Below are 24,985 nucleotides of genomic sequence, written 5' to 3'. Positions count from 1 at the left end.
TGGTTTCTATCTCAGGCAGCAGAATGTATTCTGTGTGACTTGGCCTCACCCAATAAACCAAGAAGTGTGGGTGGTATGGGAGAAGGTGGCCCTCTAGATATATGAGTTTCAGACAAATTAGAGCTTTCAAAGGCCAATACTAGGATTTTCAATAGGTGACTTTCTCTTTATGTTTGTAAGTGGTCCTGTACAGAGCTTCTACTGAGGCATGCAGAGAATGGTCTGGATTGACTTTGCACTTTGGCTCATGTGTTGGCAGAAAGGTGCCGCTCTTTTCACCGGAGGTGAAGGAGGCATGACCTACACAATATTGGCAAGAACAGCTTACTACTCTATCACCTTTACACCCTCATGCATTAACTAGAGAGGGGGACAGCAGCAGTGCAGGAAAGCAAGGAGGATGAACTGGAGACAGAAGATGAGGAGAAAGGAGAGCAAAGCAGGGCAGCACTCCATGGAGGCCAAATCGGCCACCCTCCCAACTTTCTGGAGTCTCCTTCCTGAGGCAACTGGCTCATCATGTCTCCATGGCAGGCAGTCCTTCTTCTGCATTTATGAATTATGCCTCTTTATTCCCTTTAGCTCACTTATGGTTCCTTTGCTCCAGAAGATCCTGGTCAAAGCCATTGTACTTCCTTCTATAGGATGGTGCCCAATGAAGCCCATCAGTACACTGGGATTGTTGAGTTACTTCTGCACTTTGGTTGGACGTGGATTGGGTTGCTCGCTGTGGATGATGACAGTGGAGAGAGGTTTATTCAGACCCTAAAACCTCTGCTCTCCCAGAAAGGCATTTGCTTGGCCTTCTCAGAGACAACCCTGAAAACCACATATTTGGCAGACTTTTATGATGTGCAGTCTGACTTAATCCAAATCTATCATGTTATTATGGAAAGTGAAGCCAAGGTTGTTGTTTTCTATGGAGGAACAACGCCCATGATTCGCTTGCGAACAATGCTAGTGCTAGGTGAAATGGAAAATATTAACGAAATATCTGTGGGCAAGGTGTGGATTCTGACAGCACAGGTGGATTTCACAACATTGACCTACCAAATGAGTTGGGATATGCATGTCTTCCATGGTTCCCTCTCCTTTGCAGTTCATTCAAATGTGGTACAAGGATTCAAAGCCTTTCTTCAGGTACAAAATCCTTTTGAGGAGAATGGAAATGGCTTTGTCAAGCAGTTCTGGGCACAGGTATTTCTCTGTTTATTTCCAAACTCCAATACAGAGGAACAGGCCAGTGGAACCTGCACTGGAGAGGAGAAGCTGGAAGATCTCCCTTCATCTGGCTTTGAGATGAGCATAACAAGCCACAGCTATAGCATCTATAATGCTGTTTATGCCACAGCACATGCTCTACATGCCATGTTCTTGCCCAGGACCAAATACAGGGCAGCGGTGGAAGGAGGGATGAAGAAGCTTCAGAAACTGCAGCCTTGGCAGGTAATGCCTATCATAACATACAAATTTGACATGGGCAGTGAAATGATCTCTTTCAGCTTTTGCCTTCTGGAAGAAGGTACAGGGTTATAAAGACTAGGACTAGCCGCCTGAGAAAGCAATTTCAGTTTTAAACATAGCGTAAGGTAGTCTCTATGGGAGTATATTGTATTTAATTATGGGGTATCAGAGTTTTTAGGGAGCTAACAAGGCTGGAATAGCAGGGATAGCAGGCTTGATGGTTTCTGCATGTCTGATGTAGATTTTCAGTTTCGTTGTTCTGTATGGGACAATGACAATAAAGATTATCATATCATATCTAAATGCAGAAGACTACACTGAAAATTTTCAAGTACTAACTGTAGGCTATGATCCTCCACTTAACATACGCAGATAAGCTGCTGCTCCAGTTGTTAAGCAGTAGCTGCGAATCCTGCACTGTGCTGCTTCTTTGTTAATGTTTGCAGAGAAACTGTAAGTGAAGGAGGATCTGATCTTGCTCTGTCCTGCTCCTTTGCAAGCAGTTTCTCTGCACAGAAGTTGAGGGGAGGATACAAGCCTACAATGAGAGAAGAAGGTGAGAGCAGCTCAGAGAATTCACATGTAGGCTGAGTTTCCCCAAAGCCAAAAGGCTTTGTTGCCCATTTCCTCCCACAGTGAATGGAAGTGACTTAGACGAAGCCTGGTAGGACAGCTTGCTCCAGGGCATTAAACCCCTTCATCCATTGATTAGATGTCTGCATGATGGTTATATGAGGCTGGTTACGATATGATTCTCTTCCGTGGGGTGTGACATATCCAAGCAGTGGGAACTGAAAGCCATGGATTTTTCCTCATTTCTTCTTGGTTGGCAATGCATTAGGATTTTCCCTATAGGGGAGAAAGGAAATCATTGGCTCTCTCTGTGAATGCTCCCCTTGCGAACCATTTCCAATGAGTGGATTCTGTTTGAATAGCAGTCCCTGCCAGTACTGAACGTTGGAGGCATCCTGAGTGTCAGTAAGGAGAGACATATGCATAGTTCCTATTTTTCTTCCAATGCAGCTCCATCCCTTCCTTAGGAATGTCTCCTTCAACAACTCTGCTGGAGAAACTGTATCTTTCAGTGAGAGCAGGGAAGTAGAAGCTGGCTTTGATATTACCAACATAGTCACTTTTCCAAATAACTCCTTCAGGAGAGTCAAGGTTGGAAGACTGGGTGGGGAGGCTGTCCCAGGCCAGCTGATTTCCATTGATGACAACAGAATGGTGTGGCACCAGAGCTTTCACCAGGTGAGGCATAATTTCTACATCCATGAGAGATAGGAAAGGAGAATATCTTTAACATTACATTCCAACTGATCGCACTCAATTTGAGATATTTGTTCCCCAGATGGTCAGGTTGAGCACACTTTTTTAAAAAGCATGAATAGAAAAATGAGTAGTTTGCTCTGAGTTTGGAATAAGTATTTTAGTGTCTTCCTATTTCTAGTTGGGGGTGGGTTGAAATACTACTAATTTCTGTGTGCTAAAATGTTTATGTGTTTATTTAAATGGGCAGGTTCCACCCCTTTCGCTATGCAACTCAAATTGCCCTCCTGGTTCCAGGAAGGAAAAGAAGGAGGGGGAGCCATTCTGCTGCTATGATTGTGCTCCATGTCCTCAAGGCAAGATTTCATCCCAGAAAGGTAGGAGACACAATATATACATGGTACTTTTCAAATGTATAAAGGAGACATCTGCATTTGTAGTTGCTATCCAGAACATTTGAAATCTGAATATATTATTTTCTCTCCAGACATGGATGACTGTGTTGGGTGTCCCGAAGATCACTATCCACACAGAGACCAATCACAATGCATTCCAAAGACCATCAGCTCCCTGTCTTTTAAAGAGCCTCTGGGGATGAGCTTAGCATTGTTGGCTCTTTCTCTCTTTCTCCTCACAACATTAGTCCTTGCCATCTTCATTAAACATCAGGACACACCACTTGTCAGAGCAAACAATCGGGACCTCACCTACACTCTCCTCACGTTCCTCCTGCTCTGCTTTCTCTGCCCATTGATCTTCCTCAGCCCTCCAGAAAGAGTGAGCTGCCTGCTCCGACAAATGGCTTTTGGCCTTGTTTTCACAGCGACCGTTTCTTGTGTTCTGGCCAAAACGATCACGGTGGTTCTGGCCTTTGTGGCCACCAAACCAGGATCCAGAATGAGGAAGTGGGTGGGGAAAAGACTGGCAAGCTCCATTGTGATTTCTTGTTCCCTTATCCAAGTGGGCATTTGCACTGTGTGGTTAGGAATCTCTCCCCCATTTCCTGATTCTGACATGCAGTCTGTGATGAGGGAAATCATTCTAGGCTGCAACGAAGGGTCAGTTGCCCTGTTTTACTGTGTCCTGGGCTACATGGGCTTTTTGGCCATTATCAGCTTTGTTGTGGCCTTTTTTGCCAGGAAACTGCCTGACAGCTTTAATGAGGCCAGATTCATCACCTTCAGCATGTTGTTGTTTTGTAGTGTTTGGATCTCCTTTCTTCCAGTGTACCTGAGCACCAAGGGGAAATACATGGTGGCTGTGGAGATCTTCTCCATCTTGGCCTCCAGTGCTGGCTTACTGGGCTCCATCTTTGCTCCCAAATGCTACATCATTGTATTGAGGCCTGATTTGAACTGCAAGGAGAAGTTAATAAAGAAGAAATAACAAATTAACCTATCATTTCTGTTTATTTGTTCTATCAGAATATGGGGAAATTAATCTCTCTTTTTCTACATCGTATAACCATGCTGTATTTTATCTGTTACAATTCCTATGTGCAATTCCTTTTAAAATCCTCTGTGGTCTTTCTGAAATAGGGGTCCACAACCGTTTTCAACGTTTGGGAAACTAAGAAACTGTCATGGGTACTGGAAAGTATGAAGGCCTGACTAGAACACCAGATGGTGGTTAATTATACACTGAAAACGAGAAAACAATACATTGGGAGGCTTAGAAAGCTTCTCCTTATTCTTTTCTATGTGATTCTCCAGTAAGTAAGGTTTCAGTGGAACTGCTACTGTCAGGATTAATCAGTATCACTGATTTCAGTAGTTACAGGCAATATTTGCTACACAATTTCTGGTTTTTTATTTTTTTATTTATTTAGCTACTTTTCAATTTCTATAAAGCTTTAAATTTTTAATAAAAATCTCAAAGTGGTGTACAGCATATTAAAACAAATAAAACAATAATGCAATAGCTGGGTGATGTTCCTCCGGCCTCATTGTTCTTACTTATAACAAGGGTGGTATTGCTAATGGGCTTTGGTTCAGAAGATGGGACTGGTTTGGTTCTGAATGAATATTTTGGAGAAAAAGTGTTTTGAACATGTGTGCAATAAAAATCCGTTTAATTAGAAAATACAGTATTATCACATTCTTTGAAAAATGGTGGAACAAGAAATTTGGTAAATGAAAAGACAATTTTATTCCATGACCCACTATGAATACTGAATACATCTGGGCAATTGTAAAGTTAATTCTCTCTTACCTCTTGATATCTCAAATACGTTAATTAACCATTCCTTTTGTATTTGCTCATCGTTTTTTTCTTTATTACATCTATATACCACCCCTCCAAATAGTTCTTTGTTTCACATATTCACATTTTTTTGGGCAGTATATATGTTTCCATATCTGAGGTGTTGTTCTATTAGGAGCACAAATAACTGCTTCTGCTTGTAATAATAATATAATAATAATTTATTATTTATACCCCACTCATCTGGCTGTTTTCCCCCAGCCATTCTGGGCAACTTCCAGCACAATATTAAAATATAATGATTCATCAAATATTAAAAGCTTCTCTAAACAGGGCTGCCTTCAGATGTCTTCTAAAAGTCTGATAGTTGTTTACTTCTTTGACACCTGAAGGTTAGGGCGTTCTACAGGGCAGGTGCCACTACCAAGAAGGCCCTCTGCCTGCTTCCCTGTAACCTCAGTTCTCACAGTGAAGGAACCACCAGAAGGCCCTCGGCGCTGGACCTCAATGTCTGGGCTGAACAATGGGGGTGGAGATGCTCCTTCAGGTATACTGGGCCGAGGCCATTTAGGGCTTTAAAGGTCAGCACCAACACTTTGAATTGTGCCCAGAAACATACTGGGAGCCAATGTAGGTCTTTCAGGACGGGTGTTGTGTGGTCTTGGCGGCCTCTCCCTGTCACCAGTCTAACTGCCGCATTCTGAATTAGTTGTAGTTTCTGGGTCACTTTCAAAGGTAGCCCAACAGAGAGCGCATTGCAGTAGTCAAAGCAGCAGGAGATAACCAGAGCATGCACCACTCTGGCAAGACAGTCCAAGGACAGGTAGGGTCTCAGCCTGCGTACCAGATGGCGCTGGTAGACAGCTGCCCAGGACACAGAATTGACCTGTGCCTCCATGGACATCTGTGAGTCCAAAATGACTCCCAGGCTGCACACCTGGTCCTTCAGGGGCACAGTTACCTCATTCTGAACCAGGGAGTCTTTCACACCCACCCGCCTCCTTTCCCCCAGAGAGAGTACTTCTGTCTTTTCAGGATTCAACCTCAATCTGTTAGCTGTAATCCATCCTCCAACCGCCTCCAGTCACTCACACAGGATTTGCAAAGAATGTGTTGTTTCTGAACACCTTCTCAGGCTTAATTTCCCAATCCTGCAGGACATGTAAAGGAGACGAGAGAGATGCTAGCATATCAGGAAGGAGTGGGGTTTTCGAGTTCTAGTTTAGCCATGGGGGCCCGGCCTACGGTCCCACATGGGCAATCAAGGAAAAGAGATGGGTTATACCTGTCAGGGTTAGGTAAGTTGATGGTTATGTTGTCTGGGAAAGTAAGCTGGGCCCTTTGGGAAAACCAATCCTGACAGCAGCCCTGCAAAGTCACCCAAATATCTGTCATGGTATAGCCCTAACCAAGTAGCTACATAGCACATTCAGATGAAATCCTACAATAAGAAGTGAAAGCTGGAAATAGAAGCAAATACGTTATTGAGAGACTGCAGGACCAAACAGAACCATTTTACCTTAAAATTACATTTAAGGAAGATACCAAGACAGTCATGGAATTTGAGCAGGGCCCCAAAACAGCAAAAACTAGCTTACCTCACCCTAATTACAACCTTTAGAATCATAGGCCCAGCCAGCAGGCTTTATCTAGACATACATGGCCTATTGCTCTCTATCAGTCTACCCAAGAAAGGCAACATTTAAGGTCTTATCTGGTTTCTACAAGCTCAGAACTCATGGCTCTCTTGGGCTCCTTTACCAATAATTTGGAGCTTTCACCACTGTAACTAAGCCAAGTGCTACTGCCTGTGTTTTCTGACTGATGTATGGAGAAACACATGAACCTGACCTTTGAAGAGTTTGTAAGTAAGCCAGTTTTTCACTGACCAGATGTGTGGTCCTTTTCAATGCTAAGGGGAGAGGGAAGTTTTGGAACTCATGGGGGTATATTTTTAAGACCTAACAACCTATATTTCCACGCATTACTTTGCTGAATATTTTGTGATTGAAAATATCTGTTGTGGTTCTCTCACCAAAGAGTACTTGCCCCAAACCTGGATCTTGGCATCCAGGGAATTCTCCCTTTTTATACTTCATTTTCCTTGCAACCTACACAAATCATCTGCCATAACTCAATCTCTTTCACAATTTTTCAGTCTTAGTATGATTGTCAGTAAATTAATGAACAGATGTTCAGGTGGGAATTTTGGAGGTCAGAGTGACCATTTCCACTGTTCAGATGAAGCTTTTCAGCACTGATAGCAGACTGGACCACTGTTCTTTTCTTCCTCCTTGTAGTTATTTTTCCATGCTCTTTTGTTGTCCCATAAACAGACAGAAACCACTTTTCATGAAATAACACAAGCATGTGCTGGTGTTTTTTCTGGTCATTTTGTTGTTTTTGATGTAGAGAAACCTAGTTATCATCACAGCTGTAATTATCAATCTTATCATTACTAAGTCTCTCTTGAATAATGTCTCCATAGATTTCCAGACAATACCAGCCAGAGTCTAAACATGGGCATAAAACCCCTTCCTGCCATTCTAAGCAAGGGAGAGGGAAGAGGAAGAGGAAGGATTTCTGCTGTTCTCTTTGTTGAGGTGTAAAATAGGATTTTAATCTGTGAATTGGTAGGGAAGTGCTGTTCCTGTCAAGGCAGAATATTGTACTGAGCATGGTTCTGAAGCTAAGGTTCATTTTCCAGCTGGAAATGAGGGTGTCGGATGAGAAAGAATATTTGCCTCAGTATGTTGCTGTTTGTTGTGCCCCTTCTCTTTCATCTGCCACATATGGTGTGCAAACATACATGCCTCATCATCCATGATCGGTCCAGAATTCCACATGAATACTACCAACCTGGTGATCTTATTATTGGCGGACTTGCTTCTCACCTCCTTACTGCTTCTGACAAAGAAGTCTTCACGGAAAGGCTAACGACAAATCAACTTCTTAATACCTTGTAAAGACTTCATATGACACGTAATCAGATGTCACAAAAACATCCCCCTGCTCTGACCAGGCTTACTCAGAAGCCTGTTCCACTGATTTTAGAGGGATTTCCTTCCAAGCAGATGTGTCGGGGGGGGGGGACTATCTCAGAGCTGAAGAGCTGGCTTGGAGGGAGGGAAATGGAGATCTGAATGTGTCGTCAGTGAGATGAGAGAGTCTTTCTTTCATTCATGTGTTCTCTCCTCCCCACATCACACCAAATTTCTTCCAAGAAGACTTTCACAAGAGGAGCCACAACTTAAACTTACCTACTTTAAGATAGAAAGCCCTTCTCTGTTCTGAATATTGAACTTCATCTCTGAAAGTTTGGGGTGAAGGGTCTTAAAAGCTCACCTCTCCTTTGAGGTGAAATTCTCATTCAGATGTTCTCATCCAAGTCAGGCTAGTCTTACATGACCCTCCCAGTTTAAAATGTGTCACAGGTTTGAATATGATGAGAATAACTCCATTAAGCCTGGCTACCTGCTTCTCTGCATTTCAATACACCTTTTGTTCTGGGATCAGATCAATACCTGTAAATAAACAATTTGTATATGTCTAAGCCCAAAGAGCAGCCTGTACACTTTATTTTTATCATGTTAGATCTTTGGATGAAGGGTATTATTATTATTATTATTATTATTATTATTAATCAGCTTCGTGGTTTCAAAATATTTTATGGCTTCTGTTGATGTCTCTGTGTGACTGTCAATGTCTATAGCCTTCTGCTGCCACTATGGTGCATGCTTGTTCGATGACAGAGGACTGGTGGCAGGGGAAGAGAGGGAATTTCATTTATAGACAGGGGCTGGAACCGGTCCATTCATTTCAATTGGCCTGGACAACAACAGACTAATTGGATGAAGGTTCTGATCAGCCAAGAAATGGCAGGAGGGAGGTGTGAGGGAAAAACCAAAGAAAGCTGAGGTGAAAGTGGACAGCTGAGGCTTAAATATTAAGCTATTTATCCCCAGTGTGTTAACCATATTTTGTGTTGAAGATCAGAACAGGTGAGTTGGTGTCTATTTCAAGGTAGGAAGCTGCTCAGTTCTTACAAATCAGTTCACATTTAAACATGAACCTGCCAAAATTTGCTTGCTCTGAAAAGTTATCTAAACCAAAACAGAGCCATCATTTGAAATGTATATTTCTCCAGATTTTGCAGTGCAATCTTCCAGCCAAGTCATGTATACAAAAATGCACATATGGATGTAAAGTTTCCATAAAAATGCATATACAGTGGTACCTCAGGTTAAGTACATAATTTGTTTCGGAGGTTTGTTCTTAACCTGAAACTGTTTTTAACCTGAGGTACCACTTTAGCTAATTGGGCCTCCCGCTGCCGCCATGCCGCTGCCACGTGATTTCTATTCTCATCCTGAAGCAAAGTTCTTAACCCGAGGTACTATTTCTAGGTTAGCAGAGTCTGTAACCTGAAGTGCCAGTAACCTGAAGCGTCTCTAACCTGAGGTACCACTGTATTAATAAAAGTGAGCTACAAGCATAAAAGTGGGATTCAATCTATTCCTTCAGGGGAAACTCCTTTGCATATATAATAGGACACAATTTGCAATAAAATCCTGAAGAATTGTCAAGCCTTCCCCCCTTTTTAAATTGCATAGCATATATTTCAAAAATATAGCATGAAATTCTCATTGCAGTGCTGTGCCAAAGAACTACCAGCATATTCTGGCCTTGATATTTGCTGTCAAGGAGATCAATGAGAACCCCAAGATCTTACCAAATATCACCTTAGGATTCCACATCTATGACAGTTACTTCAATGAAAGGATGACCTATCGGGCTGCTCTGAACCTTCCCTCCACACTTATACCTAACTACAAGTGCGACACCCAGAAACACCTGGTGGCAGTTATTGGGGGACTGGACTTTGATACCTCCCTCTACATGGCAGACATATTGAGCATCTACAAGATTCCCCAGGTAAGATACAATCACCATGATCTTTTCTATCCAAAAACGTTTTGTAGAATTGTGACTAAAAAAGGAGGGTGGTCCTGCTCTTCAGAAAATGTGTTTCCTGTGCGCTTTGCAATTAAAGATGTCTGCTCTAGTTGGGCAGTCCTATTTCCCCTTCTTAAGCACACTTGCCTTTTCTCTCTGCTCTAGGTCTGAGCAGTGCCTCCCCTGACTCCTCTAACTAGTCTGGTGTCCCAAGTGCAGTGGATGATGCGGTCCTATTGGTATTAGGTGTGACCTGGCCTCACCCAATAAACCAAGAAGTGTGGGTGGTATGGGAGAAGATGGCCCTCTAAATATATGAGGTTCAGACAATTTAGAGCTTTTAAAGGTCAATACTAGGATTTTCAATAGGTGACTTTCTCTTTATGTTTGGAAATGGTCCTGTTTCCTGGGCCAGTTATAAACAAAGATCAGTAGCTTTGCCTTCCAGAGTACAGATCTTCAACTGAGGCATGCAGAGAATGGTCTGGATTGGCCAACAAACCTTGCACTTTGGCTCATGTGTTGGCAGAAAGGTCTACTCTTTTCACTGGAGGTGAAGGAGGCATGACCTACACAAGATTGGCAACAGCAGCTTACTACTCTATCACCTTTACACCCTCATGCATTAACTAGAGAGGGGGACAGCAGCAGTGCAGGAAAGCAAGGAGGATGAACTGGAGACAGAAGATGAGGAGAAAGGAGAGCAAAGCTGGGCAGCACTCCATGGAGGCCAAATCGGCCACCCTCCCAACTTTCTGGAGTCTCCTTCCTGAGGCAACTGGCTCATCATGTCTCCATGGCAGGCAGTCCTTAATACACATACAATCCTTCATCTGCATTTATGAATTATGCCTCTTTATTCCCTTTAGCTCACTTATGGTTCCTTTGCTCCAGAAGATCCTGGTCAAAGCCAATCCACTTCCTTCTATAGGATGGTGCCCAATGAAGCCCATCAGTACACTGGGATTGTTGAGTTACTTCTGCACTTTGGTTGGACGTGGGTTGGGCTGCTCGCTGTGGATGATGACAGTGGAGAGAGATTTATTCAGACCCTGAAACCTCTGCTCTCCCAGAAAGGCATTTGCTTGGCTTTCTCAGAGACAACCCTGAAAACCACATATTTGGCAGAGCTTTATGTCATGTATTCCCATGTTATTATGGGAATCTATCATGTTATTATGGAAAGTGAAGCCAAGGTTGTTATTTTCTATGGAGGAACAACGCCCATGGTTCGCTTGCGAATAATGCTAGTGCTAGGTGAAATGGAAAATATGAACAAAACATCTGTGGGCAAGGTGTGGATTCTGACAGCACAGGTGGATTTCACAACATTGACCTACCAAATGAGTTGGGATATGCATGTCTTCCACGGTTCCCTCTCCTTTGCAGTTTATTCAAATGTGGTACAAGGATTCAAAGCCTTTCTTCAGGTACAAAATCCTTTTGAGGAGAATGGAAATGGCTTTGTCAAGCAGTTCTGGGCACAGGTATTTCTCTGTTCATTTCCAAACTCCAATACAGAGGAGCAGGCCAGTGGAACCTGCACTGGCGAGGAGAAGCTGGAAAATCTCCCTTCGTCTGGCTTTGAGATGAGCATAACAAGCCACAGCTATAGCATCTATAGTGCTGTTTATGCCACAGCACATGCTCTACATGTCATGTTCTTGCCCAGGACCAAATACAGGACAGCGGTGGAAGGAGGGATGCAGAAGCTTCAGAAACTGCAGCCTTGGCAGGTAATGCCTATCATAACATATAAGTTATTTGACATAGGCAGTGAAGTGATCTCTTTCAGCTTTTGCCTTCTGGAAGAAGGTACAGGGTTATAAAGACTAGGACTAGCCACCTGAGAAACAGTTTTTATTCAATTGTGATTTTGGTTTTAAACACAGTGTAAGGGAGTCTCTATGGGAGTCTATTGTATTTATTTATGGGGTATCAGAGTTTTTAGGGAGCTAACCAGGCTGGGATAGCTGGGATAGCAGGCTTGTTGGTTTCTGAATGTCTGATGTAGATTTTAAGTTTCATTGTTCAGTATGGGACAATGACAATAAAGATTATCGTATCGTATCGAAATGTAGAAGACTACACTGAAAATTTTCAAGTACTGACTGTAAACTAGGATCCTCCGCTTAACGTATGCAGATAAGCTGCTCCTCCAGCTGTTAAGCAGTTGCTGCGAATCCTGCACTGTGCTGCTTCTTTGTTGTTGTTGTTTTAATTATTTTTTATTAACAGGCCAATCAAATCACATTAATTCCAAATCACATTAGTTCCAAATTATACAGCCAAATTTTTAAATTTTTGTTGGGGGTACCCGTACTTCGAGCTCCGAAAAGGATCCACACATCACCCTTGTTGCTGCTTTAATTACACAGTTCTGTCCAGTTCTGTCCAGATAGTCTCTTTGTTATTTTCCTCATCTTCTTGTTATCATATATTCCTTTCTTTGTGATCTCTGATAATCTTCACAAGCGGGTTGAAAACAAACATATCCTGTGTGGATTTTACACTCTCCAAGAGCCATATCACATAAAGGACAGACGCCATTTCCACACCTCCGCAAAGAACATTCCCACAGTCTGTCCGTTGATTTCCACAGGCTTGCCAATCTGTATCTCAGAGGCCCTGCCAGGTCAAATTCACATTCCGATAACCATACATTCACATTCCAATCACCATGGTCCTCCTCCCCCTCGTCCTCCTGTGGGCAGGCCTGTCTTAACGAATCTCCATTTGTAACTGCGTCATAAAGCTTTCTTTCCATCCAATGTTCCCACCAGTCCTCTCTTTGAGCAGTAATTCATTTCCACACAGTTCTTAATCTCCTGCTTGTGATTAGTAATTTGCAACGATTCTTTCTCTCGGGGGGGGGGGGAGGGTTATTGGGTACTCACATAAGACAAAAAAAGAAAAGTTTTTCCTCCCCCCCTTTCTGTTTTGCTCCGACATACCGATCTTTTAATGATGAGTCTTCACTTGATTTATTGTCCAACCCGTCGCTCCACATCACAGAGATCCCATTAATCAGCAGTCTTTACTCCCGATCTTCACTTGAAATATGTGCATTTGCTTCTATTCCAATTAAATATTTCGAGCTGATGCAAACCAGTGCGTGATTCAGAGACAGCGTCCGGGAGAGCCGACTCCACCCAAGGGCTTTGTGCCTAGTGCCCTCACCCCCTTCTTTCAAATCCGGGGGTGAATTATAGACACAGCAGGCAAGGCAGTACCCCCCATTCCCTTAGGGGGCAAGGGAGACTGCATACTCCCATAACAGCCTCTTAATTACCTCGTGTGGGTTGGAGAGATGTTATTGTCGGCCATCTTCCAATGCGCCCCCTGGTGGCCCCTCTGTGCTGCTTCTTTGTTAGTAGGTATCTATGTTTGTAGAGAAACTGTAAGTGAAGCAGGATCTGATCTTGCTCTGCCCTGCTTCTTTACAAGCAGTTTCTCTGCACAGAAGTTGAGGGGAGGATACAAGCCTACAATGAGAGGAGAAGGTGAGAGCAGCTCAGAGAATTCACATGTAGGCTGAGTTTCCCCAAACCAAAAGGCTTTGTTGCCCATTTCCTCCCAAAGTGAAGGGAAGTGACATAGATGAAGCCTGATAGGACAGCTTGCTCCATGGCATTAACCCCCTTCATGCGTTGATTAGATGCATGATGGTTATATGAGGCCGGTTACCCTACAATTCTCTTCCATGGGGTGGGAGATATCCAAGGGGTGGAAACTGAAATCCATGGATTTTTTCCTCGTTTCTTCTTGGACGGGAATGCATTAGGATTTTCCCTAGAAAGATCAAGATCAATGGCCCTGTCAAATAACTTGTATGTTATGATAGGTATTACCTGCCAAGGCTGCAGTTTCTGAAGCTTCTGCATCCCTCCTTCCACCGCTGCCCTGTATTTGGTCCTGGGCAAGAACATGGCATGTAGAGCATGTGCTGTGGCATAAACAGCATTATAGATGCTATAGCTGTGGCTTGTTATGCTCATCTCAAAGCCAGATGAAGGGAGATCTTCCAGCTTCTCCTCTCCAGTGCAGGTTCCACTGGCCTGCTCCTCTGTATTGGAGTTTGGAAATAAACAGAGAAATACCTGTGCCCAGAACTGCTTGACAAAGCCATTTCCATTCTCCTCAAAAGGATTTTGTACCTGAAGAAAGGCTTTGAATCCTTGTACCACATTTGAATAAACTGCAAAGGAAAGGGAACCATGGAAGACATGCATATCCATGCTCATTTGATAGGTCAATGCTGTGAAATCCACCTGTGCTGTCAGGATCCACACCTTGCCCACAGATGTTTTGTTAATATTTTCCATTTCACCTAGCACTAGCATTATTCGCAAGCGAACCATGGATGTTGTTCCTCCATAGTAAACAACTATCTTTGCTTCACTTTCCATAATAACATGATAGATTTGGATTAAGTCAGACTGCAAATCATAAAACTCTGCCAAATATGTGATTTTCAGGGTTGTCTCTGAGAAGGCCAAGCAAATGCCTTTCTGGGAGAGCAGAGGTTTCAGGGTCTGAATAAATCTCTCTCCACTGTCATTATCCACTGCGAGCAGTCCAACCCACGTCCAACCAAAGTGCAGAAGTAACTCAACAATCCCAGTGTACTGATGGGCTTCATTGGGCACCATCCTATAGAAGGAAGTAGATTGGCTTTGACCAGGATCTTCTGGAGGAAAGGAACCATAAGTGAGCTAAAAGGAATAAAGAGGCATAATTCATAAATGCAGAAGAAGGATTGTATGTGTATTCAAGGCCTACCCACCATACAGATGAGATGAGCCAGTTGCCTCAGGAAGGAGACTCCAGAAAGTTGGGAGTGTGGCTGATTTGGCCTCCATGGAGTGCTGCCCTGCTTTGCTCTCCTTTCTCCTCATCTTCTGTCTCCAGTTCATTCTCCTTGCTTTCCTGCACTGCTGCTGTCCCTCTCCCTAATTTTCCTTCTCCATTTCATCCCCTTTGTTTCAACACAACATTTCATCTCCTCATTTTATGACGTCCCACCTTCCCTTCCTTCCCAAACTTCTATTGTACTACAGACGCACAGAATCACACACAAGTGCCAGAACGTGTGCACAGCTGCCTCCTGACAGGCAGGCTTCCAGATTTCCAAAAGAGCAGCTTCAGTCTTCAGCCAGTAAACCATAGGCAAAGTTGGAAGAAATGTCAATTTGCAGAATGGAATGTGGAGGGTTTTTTTTGTTTGTTTGTTTGTTTTTGAGGAGTTGGAGTAAGGAAGCGAGGTGAGATGAGCTGTCTCCCATGAGCACAGTACCTTCTCAGCCAGGAGGGCGGAAAGTAGGACTGGGGTGGGGGTGGTGTTTCCTGAGCCCCAACCATGGGATAAATTGCAGCCTTATATAACTAGCATGTTTAGCTCTAGTTAATGCATGAGGGCGTAAAGGCCATAGAGTGGTAAGCTGTTGTTGTCAATCTTGTGTAGGTCATGCCTCCTTCACGTCCGGTGAAAGAGGGGACCTTTCTGCCAACACGTAAGCCAAAGTGCAACGTTTCTTGGCCAATCCAGACCATTCTCTGCATGCCTCAGTAGAAGCTCTGTGCAGAACCATTTCCAAACATAAAGAGAAAGTCACCTATTGAAAATCCTAGTATTGACCTTTAAAAGCTCTAAATTGTCTGAACCTCATATATCTAGAGGGCCACCTTCTCCCATACCACCCACACTTCTTGGTTTATTGGGTGAGGCCAGGTTACACCGAATACATTCTGCTGCCTGAGATAGAAACCAACTGGTCCTGCCATTGAATCCTCCTTCAATATACCAATAGGACTGCATCATCCACTGCACTTGGGACACCAGACTAGTTAGAGGAGTCAGGGGAGCACTGCTCAGACCTAGAGCAGAGAGAAAAGGCAAGTGTGCTTAAGAAGGCGAGAGAAGGCTGCTGATCTAGAGCAGACATGTTAAAAGGCTGCTGATGGCTCACTACTATCTGTTTTGTGCTACACAGGTTATTTAATTTGCAATGCAAACAGGAAATACATTTTGTGAAGCGCAGGACCACCCTCTTTTTTAGTCACAATTCTACAAAACGTTTTTGGATAGAAAAGATCATGGTGATTGTATCTTACCTGGGGAATCTTGTAGATGCTCAATATGTCTGCCATGTAGAGGGAGGTATCAAAGTCCAGTCCCCCAATAACTGCCACCAGGTGTTTCTGGGTGTCACACTTGTAGTTGGGTATAAGTGTGGACGGAAGGTTCAGAGCAGCCCGATAGGTCATCCTTTCATTGAAGTAACTTTCATAGATGTGGAATCCTAAGGTGATATTTGGTAAGATCTTGGGGTTCTCATTGATCTCCTTGACAGCAAATACCAAGGCCAGAATATGCTGGTAGTTCTTTGGCACAACACTGCAATGAGAATTTCATGCTATATATTTGAAATATATGCTATGCAATTTAAAAAAAGGGGGGGGAGGCTTGACAATTCTTCAGCATTTTAGTTGAAATTGTGTCCTATTATATATGCAAAGGAGTTTCCCCTGAAGGAATACATCCCACTTTTATACTTGTAGCTCACTTTTATTAATTCAGTGGTACCTCAGGTTACAGACGCTTCAGGTTACAGACGCTTCAGTTTACAGTCTCCGCTAACCCAGAAATAGTACCTCGGGTTAAGAACTTTGCTTCAGGATGAGAACAGAAATCACGTGGCAGTGGCACAGTGGCAGCGGAAGGCCCCATTAGCTAAAGTGGTACCTCAGGTTACAAACAGTTTCAGGTTAAGAATGGACTTCCAGAAAGAATTAAGTTCTTAACCCGAGGTATCACTGTATATGCATTTTTATGGAAACTTTACATCCGTATATGCATTTTTTATACATGACTTGGCTAGAAGATTGCACTGCAAAATCTGGAGAAATATAAATTTCAAATGATGGCTCTGTTTTGGTTTAGATACCTTTTTAGAGCAAGCAAATTTTGGTAGGTTCATATTTAAATGTCAACTCATTTGTAAGAACTGAGCAGCCTCCTACCTTAAAGTAGACACCAGCTCACTTGTTCTGATCTTCAACACAAAATATAGCTTAATATTTAAGCCTCAGCTGTCCACTTTCACCTCAGCTTTCTTTGGTTTTTCCCTCACACCTCCTTCCTTACAGTTAACTGACAGTTAACTGCCATTTCCCAACTGCCCCAAATGACAGTTAACTGCCATTTCTTGGCTGATCAGAACCTTCAGCCAATTAGTCTGTTGTTGCCCGGGCCAATTGGAATAAATGGACCTGATCCAGCCCTGTCTTTAAATGAAATTCCCTCTCTTCCCCTGTCACCAGTCCTCTGTCATCGAACAAGCCTGCACCAACCATAGTGACAGCACAAGGCCACAGACATTGACAGTCACACAGAGACATCAACAGAAGCCTTAAAATATTTTGAAACCATGAAGCTGATTATTATTATTATTATTATTATTATTAATAATAATAATAATAATATACCCCCTTCATCCAAAGATCTAACATGATAAAAATAAAGTGTACAGACTACCCTTTGGGCTTAGACATATAGAAATCATTTATTTACAGGTACTGAGCTGATCCAACAAAAAAGCTGTATCGAAATGCAGAGAAGCAGGTAGCCAGGCTTAATGGAGTAGTTCTCATCATATTCAAACCTGTGACACATTTTAAACTGGGAGGGTCATATAAGACTAGCCTGACTTGGATGAGAAGATCTGAATGAGAATTTCACCTCAAAGGAGAGGTGAGCTTTTAAGACTCTCCACCCTAAACTTTCAGAGATGAAGTTCAATATTCAGAACAGAGAAGGGCTTTCCATCTTAAAGTAGGTAAGTTTAAGTTGTGGCTCCTCTTGTGAAAGTCTTCTTGGAAGAAATTTGGTGGGCTGTGGGGAGGACAGAACACATGAATGAAAGAAAGACTCTCTCATCTCACTGATGACACATTCAGATCTCCATTTCCCTCCCTCCAAGCCAACTCAAAACCTCTGAAATGGTCTCCCCTCCCCGACACCTCTGCGTGGAAGGAAATCCCTCTAAAATCAGTGGACAGGCTTCTCAGTAAGCCTGGTTAGAGCTGGGGGATGTTTCTGTACCACCTGATTACTTGATACATGAAGTATTTACAAGGTATTAAGAAGTTGATGGGTGGTTAGCCTTTCTTTGAAGTCTACTTTGTCAAAAGAGGTAAAGAGGTGAGAAGCAAGTCCGCCAATAATAAGATCACCAGGTTGGTAGTATTCATGTGGAATTCTGGACCGATCATGGATGGTGAGGCATGTATGTTTGCACACCATATGAGGCAGATGAAAGAGAAGGGGCACAACAAACAGCAACATACTGAGGCAAATATTCTTTCTCATCTGACACCCTCATTTCCATCTGGAAAATGAACCTTAGCTTCAGAACCATGCTCAGTACAATATTCTGCCTTGACAGGAACAGCACTTTCCTACCAATTCTCAGATTAAAATCCTATTTTACATCTCAACAAAGAGAAAAGCAGAAATCCCCCCTCTCCCTCTTCCCTCTCCCTTGCTTAGAATAGCAGGAAGGTGTTTTATGCCCATGTTTAGACTCTGGCTAATATTGTCTGGAAATCTATGGAGACATTATTCAAGAGAGACTTAGTCATGGCGAGATTGATAATTACAGCTGTGATGATAACTAGGTTTCTCTACATCAAAAACAACAAAATGAAAAAACACCAGCACATGCTTGTGTTATTTCATCAAAATGGTTTCTGTCAGTTTATGGGACGACAAAAGAGCATGGAAAAATAACTACAAGGAGTAAGAAAAGAACAGTGGTCCAGTCTGCTATCAGTGCTGAAAAGCTTCATCTGAAGAATGGAAATGATAAGTCTGACCTCCAAAAATTCCACCCCGAACATCTGTTCATTAATTTACTGACAATCATACTAAGACTGAAAAATTGTGAGAGATTGAGTTATGACAGATGATTTGTGTAGGTTGCAAGGAAGATGAAGTATAAAAAGGGAGAATTCCCTGGATGCCAAGATCCAGGTTTGGGGCAAGTACTCTTTGGTGAGAGAACCCCAGCAGATATTTCAAATCACAAAATATTCAGCAAAGTAAGGCGTGGAAATATAAGTTGTTAGATCTTAAAAATATATCCCCATGAGTTCCAAAACTTCCCTCTCCCCTTAGCATTGAAAAGGACCACACATCTGGTCAGTGAAAAACTGGCTTACTTACAAACTCTTCAAAGGTCAGGTTCATGTGTTTCTCCATACATCAGTCAGAAAACACAGGCAGTAGCACATGGCTTAGTTACAGTGGTGAAAGCTCCAAATTATTGGTATAGGAGTCCAAGAGAGCCATGGTTTCTGAGCTTGTAGCAACCAGCTAAGACCTTAAATGTTGCGCTTCTTGGGTAGACTGATAGCGAGCAATAGGCCATATATTTCTGGATAAAGCCTGCTGGCTGGGCCTATGATTCTAAAGGTTGTAATTAGGGTGAGGTAAGCTAGTTTTTGCTGTTTTGGGGCCCTGCTCAAATTCCAAGAGTGTCTTGGCATCTTCCTTAAATGTAATTTTAAGGTAAAATGGTTCTGTTTGGTCCTGCAGTTTCTCAATAACGTATTTGCTTCTATTTGCTGCTTTCACTTCTTATTGTAGGATTTCATCTGAATGTGGTATGTAGGGCTGCTGTCAGGGCTGATTTTCCCAAAGGGCCCAGCTCATCTTTCCAGACAACATAACCCTCAACTTACCTAACTCTGACAGGTATAACCCATCTGTCATTGCTTTTCTCCCAAGAAGCAGGCGTCTTTTAATTTCGTAGCTGCTGTCACCCTGAAAGGTATAACCCATCTCTTTTACTTGTTTGCCCATGGAGGACCATAGGCTAGGCCCCCATGGCCAGACTAGAACTAGGAAACCCCATTCCTTCCTGATATGCTAGCATCTCTCTCACCTCCTTTACATGTCCTGCAGCATTGGGAAATTAACCCTGAGAAGGTGTTCAGAAACCACACATTCTTTGCAAGTTCTGTGTGAGTGTCTGGAGGCGGTTGGAGGATGGATTGCAGCTAACAGATGGAGGTTGAATCCTGACAAGACAGAAGTACTGTTTCTGGGGGACAGGGGGTGGGCTGGTGTGGAGGACTCCCTGGTCCAGAATGAGGTAACTGTGCCCCTGAAGGACCAGGTGCGCAGCCTGGGAGTCATTTTGGACTCACAGCTGTCCATGGAGGCGCAGGTCAATTCTGTGTCCTGGGCAGCTGTCTACCAGCGCCATCTGGTACGCAGGCTGAGACCCTACCTGTCCTTGGACTGTCTTGCCAGAGTGGTGCATGCTCTGGTTATCTCATGCTGCTTTAACTACTGCAATGCGCTCTGTGTTGGGCTACCTTTGAAAGTGACCCAGAAACTATAACTAATTCAGAATGTGGCAGTTAGACTGGTGACTGGGAGAGGCCGCCGAGACCACATAACACTCATCCTGAAAGACCTACAATGGCTCCCAATAATTTTCTGGGCACAATTCAGAGTGTTGGTGCTGACCTTTAAAGCCCTAAATAGCCTCGGCCCAGTATACATGAAGGAGTGTCTCCATCCCCATTGTTCAGCCTAGACACTGAGGTCCAGCGCCAAGGGCCTTCTGGTGGTTCCCTCACTGCGAAAAGGGAGGTTACAGGGAAGCAGGCAGAGGGCCTTCTTGGTAGTGGCACCCGCCCTGTAGAACGCCCTCCCATCAGATGTCAAAGATATAAACAACTATCAGACTTTTAATAGACATCTGAAGGCAGCTCTGTTTAGAGAAGCTTTTAATATTTGATGAATCATTGTATTTTAATATTGTGCTGGCAGCTGCCCAGAATGGCTGGGGGGAAACAGCCAGATGAGTGGGGTATAAATAATAAATTATTATTATATTATTATTATAACTAGAAGCAGCTATTTGTGCTCCTAATAGAAAAACACCTCTGATATGGAAACATATAGAAATGCCCAAACAAATGTGAGTATATGAAACAAAGAACTATTTGGAGGGGTGGTATATAGATGTAATAAAGAAAAAACGATTAGCAAATACAAAAAGAATGGTTAATTAACGTATTTGAGATATCAAGAGGTAAGAGAGAATTAACTTTACAATTGCCCAGATGTATTCAGTATTCATAGTGGGTCATGGAATAAAATGGTCTTTTCATTTACCAAATTTCTTGTTCCACCATTTTTCAAAGAATGTGGTATTTTCTAATTAAACGGATTTTTATTGCACACATGTTCAAAACACTTTTTCTCCAAAATATTCATTCAGAACCAAACCAGTCCCATCTTCTGAACCAAAGCCCATTAGCAATACCACCCTTGTTATAAGTAAGAACAATGAGGCCGGAGGAACATCACCCAGCTATTGCATTATTGTTTTATTTGTTTTAATATGCTGTACACCACTTTGAGATTTTTATTAAAAATTTAAAGCTTTATAGAAATTGAAAAGTAGCTAAATAAATAAAAAAATAAAAAACCAGAAATTGTGTAGCAAATATTGCCTGTAACTACTGAAATCAGTGATACTGATTAATCCTGACAGTAGCAGTTCCACTGAAACCTTACTTACTGGAGAATCACATAGAAAAGAATAAGGAGAAGCTTTTTAAGCCTCCCAATGTATTGTTTTCTCATTTTCAGTGTATAATTAACCACCATCTGGTGTTCAAGTCAGGCCTTCATACTTTCCAGTACCCATTACAGTTTTTTAGTTTCCCAAACGTTGAAAACGGTTGTGGATCCCTATTTCAGAAAGACCACAGAGGATTTTAAAAGGAATTGCACATAGGAATTGTAACAGATAAAATACAGCATGGTTATACGATGTAGAAAAAGAGAGATTAATTTCCCCATATTCTGATAGAACAAATAAACAGAGATGATAGGTTAATTTGTTATTTCTTCTTTATTAACTTCTCCTTGCAGTTCAAATCAGGCCTTAACACAATGATGTAGCATTTGGGAGCAAAGATGGAGCCCAGTAAGCCAGCACTGGAGGCCAAGATGGAGAAGATCTCCACAGCCACCATGTATTTCCCTTTGGTGCTCAGGTACACTGGAAGAAAGGAGATCCAAACACTACAAAACAACACCATGCTGAAGGTGATGAATTTGGCCTCATTAAAGCTGTCAGGCAGTTTCCTGGCAAAAAAGGCCACAACAAAGCTGAGAATGGCCAAAAAGCCCATGTAGCCCAGGACACAGTAAAACAGGGCAACTGACCCTTCGTTGCAGCCTAGAATGATTTCCCTCACCACAGAGTGCATGTCGGAATCAGGGAATGGGGGAGAGATTCCTAACCACACAGTGCAAATGCCCGCTTGGATAAGGGAACAAGAAATCACAATGGAGCTTGCCAGTCTTTTCCCCACCCACTTCCTCATTCTGGATCCTGGTTTGGTGGCCACAAAGGCCAGAACCACCGTGATCGTTTTGGCCAGAACACAAGAAACGGTCGCTGTGAAAACAAGGCCAAAAGCCATTTGTCGGAGCAGGCAGCTCACTCTTTCTGGAGGGCTGAGGAAGATCAATGGGCAGTGGGAACTGGTCTGGAATGCATTAGAATTTTCCCTATAGAAGAGAAAGGAAATCATTGGCTCTCTCTGTGAATGCTCGCCTTACGAACCAATTCCAATGAGTGGATTCTGCTTGCATAGTAGTACCTGCCAGTATTGAATGTTGGAGGCATCCTGAGTGTCAGTAAGGAGAGACATATGCATTACTTCATAGTTCCTATTTTTCCTCCAATGCAGCTCCATCCCTTCTTTAGGAGTGTCTCCTTTAACAACTCTGCTGGAGAAATGGTATCTTTCAGTGAGAGCAGGGAAGTAGAAGCTGGCTTTGATATTGCCAACATAGTCACTTTTCCAAATAACTCCTTCGTGAGGGTCAAGGTTGGAAGACTGGGTGGGGAGGCTGTCCCAGGCCAGCTGATTTCCATTGATGACAACAGAATGGTGTGGCACCAGAGCTTTCACCAGGTGAGGCATAATTCCTACATCCATGAGAGATGGGAAAAGAGAATATGTTTAACATTGAGAGATAGGAAAAGAGAATATCTTTAACATTACATTCCAACAGATCGCGCTCCATTTGAGATATTTGTTCCCCAGATGGTCAGGTTGAGCACACTTTTTTAAAAAGCATGAATAGAAAAATGAGTAGTTTGTCTCTGAGTTTGGAATAAGTATTTTAGTGTCTTCCTAATTCTAGTTGGGGGTGGGTTGAAATACTACTAATTTCTGTGTGCTAAAATGTTTATGTGTTTATTTAAATGGGCAGGTTCCACCCCTTTCGCTATGTAACTCAAATTGCCCTCCTGGTTCCAGGAAGGAAAAGAAGGAGGGGGAGCCATTCTGCTGCTATGATTGTGCTCCATGTCCTCAAGGCAAAATTTCATCCCAGAAAGGTAGGAGACACAATATATACATGGTACTTTTCAAATGTATAAAGGAGACATCTGTGATATTTCTATTTTAACCTTAAGAGTTCCACACCGGTAGCATTTGTAGTTGCTATCCAGAACATCTCAAACCTGAATGTATTATGTTCTCTCCAGATATGGATGACTGTGTTGCATGCCCTGAAGATCATTATCCCAACATGGAACAATCACAATGCATTCCAAAGACCATCAGCTTCCTGTCTTTTAAAGAGCCTCTGGGGATGAGCTTAGCATTGTTGGCTCTTTCTCTCTTTCTCCTCACAATATTAGTCCTTGCCATCTTCATTAAACATCAGGACACACCACTCGTCAGAGCAAACAATCGGGACCTCACCTACACTCTCCTCACTTTCCTCCTGCTCTGCTTCCTCTGCCCATTCATCTTCCTCAGCCCTCCAGAAAGAGTGAGCTGCCTGCTCCGACAAATGGCTTTTGGCCTTGTTTTCACAGTGACTGTTTCTTGTGTTCTGGCCAAAACGATCACGGTGGTTCTGGCCTTTGTGGCCACCAAACCAGGATCCAGAATGAGGAAGTGGGTGGGGAAAAGACTGGCAAGCGCCATTGTGATTTCTTGTTCCCTTGTCCAAGCAGGCATCTGCACTGTGTGGTTAGGAACCTCTCCCCCATTTCCTGATTCTGACATGAACTCTCTGATGAGGGAAATCATTCTAGGCTGCAACGAAGGGTCAGTTGCCCTGTTTTACTGTGTCCTGGGCTACATGGGCTTTTTGGCCATTGTCAGCTTTGTAGTGGCCTTTTTTGCCAGGAAACTGCCTGACAGCTTTAATGAGGCCAGATTCATCACCTTCAGCATGTTGTTGTTTTGTAGTGTTTGGATCTCCTTTCTTCCAGTGTACCTGAGCACCAAGGGGAAATACATGGTGGCTGTGGAGATCTTCTCCATCTTGGCCTCCAGTGCTGGCTTACTGGGCTCCATCTTTGCCCCCAAATGCTACATCATTGTGTTAAGGCCTGATTTGAACTGCAAGGAGAAGTTAATAAAGAAGAAATAACTAAGTAACCTAACATCTCTGTTTTTTGTTCTATCAGAATATGGGCAAATTAATCTCTCTTTTTCTACATCGTATAACCATGCTGTATTTTATCTGTTACAATTCCTATGCGCAATTCCTTTAAAAATCCTCTGTGGTCTTTCTGAAATTGGGGTCCACAACCTTTTTCAATGTTTGGGAAACTAAGAAACTGTCATGGGTACTGCAAAATATGAAGGCCTGACTAGAACACCAGATGGTGGTTATTTATACATTGAAAAAGAGAAAACAATATATTGGGAGGCTTAAAAAGCTTCTCCTTATTCTTTTCTATGTGATTCTCCAGTAAGTAAGGTTTCAGTGGAACTGCTACTGTCAGGATTATTCAGTACCATTGATTTCAGTAGTTACAGGCAATATTTGCTACACAATTTCTGGTTTTTATTTTGTTGTTTTATTGATTTACTTTTCATTTTCTATACCGCTTTATATTTTTAATACAAATCTCAAAGCGGTGTACAGCATATTAAAAGAAATAAAACAATAAAATAATAGCTGGGTGATGTTTCTCCGGTCTCATTGTTCTTACTTATAACAAGGGTGGTATTGCTAATGGGCTTTTGTTCA

At 42.7% G+C, this 24,985-nt stretch overlaps 3 protein-coding genes and 1 long non-coding RNA gene across 5 annotated transcripts in view; 2 read left to right on the top strand and 2 right to left on the bottom strand.

Annotated features, from left to right (window-relative positions):
- The window catches only part of LOC310747656 (uncharacterized protein), a 144,359-nt gene extending 140,232 nt beyond the window's left edge, over window positions 1–4,127 (top strand). Inside the window, exons 25-27 of the mRNA XM_083582309.1 lie at window positions 2,488–2,715; window positions 2,984–3,110; window positions 3,221–4,127. Of these exons, the coding sequence (XP_083438435.1) occupies window positions 2,488–2,715; window positions 2,984–3,110; window positions 3,221–4,119 (1,254 nt within the window). The 3' untranslated portion in view covers window positions 4,120–4,127. The remainder of the gene's footprint in view (window positions 1–2,487; window positions 2,716–2,983; window positions 3,111–3,220) is intronic.
- A 2,567-nt stretch (window positions 4,128–6,694) lies between these two features.
- Window positions 6,695–24,495, top strand: LOC310747743 (vomeronasal type-2 receptor 26-like). 2 transcript variants are annotated; one of them, XM_083582745.1, is made up of 6 exons: window positions 6,695–7,683; window positions 9,588–9,870; window positions 10,761–11,627; window positions 22,675–22,902; window positions 23,204–23,330; window positions 23,481–24,495. In XM_083582745.1, exons 1-6 carry the CDS (start codon window positions 7,613–7,615, stop codon window positions 24,377–24,379), a joined length of 2,475 nt encoding a protein of 824 aa, XP_083438871.1. In that variant the 5' UTR covers window positions 6,695–7,612; the 3' UTR covers window positions 24,380–24,495. The 2 variants fall into 2 exon arrangements, with proteins under 2 accessions (XP_083438871.1, XP_083438872.1); XM_083582746.1 differs by lacking the exon at window positions 6,695–7,683 and adding an exon at window positions 8,861–8,936.
- On the bottom strand, window positions 10,845–22,686 carry LOC310748185. Its single transcript, XR_014541172.1, has 3 exons — window positions 22,585–22,686; window positions 13,184–13,683; window positions 10,845–10,905 (listed from the first exon to the last, which is right to left on the bottom strand). It is a non-coding gene; the product is annotated as an uncharacterized lncRNA (long non-coding RNA).
- LOC310748667 (vomeronasal type-2 receptor 26-like) lies at window positions 13,692–17,979 on the bottom strand (the record flags this gene model as incomplete). The annotated part of the gene is made up of 3 exons (XM_083584515.1): window positions 16,915–17,979; window positions 16,006–16,193; window positions 13,692–14,606 (listed from the first exon to the last, which is right to left on the bottom strand). Coding segments are annotated over exons 2-3 (1,068 nt in total), but the record flags the coding sequence as incomplete, so codon positions are not given.
- Window positions 24,496–24,985: the final 490 nt, after the last annotated feature.

This window comes from Podarcis filfolensis (genome assembly GCF_964270895.1).
Source record: "Podarcis filfolensis genome assembly, chromosome: 13".
NCBI lineage: Eukaryota > Metazoa > Chordata > Lepidosauria > Squamata > Lacertidae > Podarcis > Podarcis filfolensis.
This window is presented reverse-complemented; position numbering and strand designations above follow the sequence as displayed.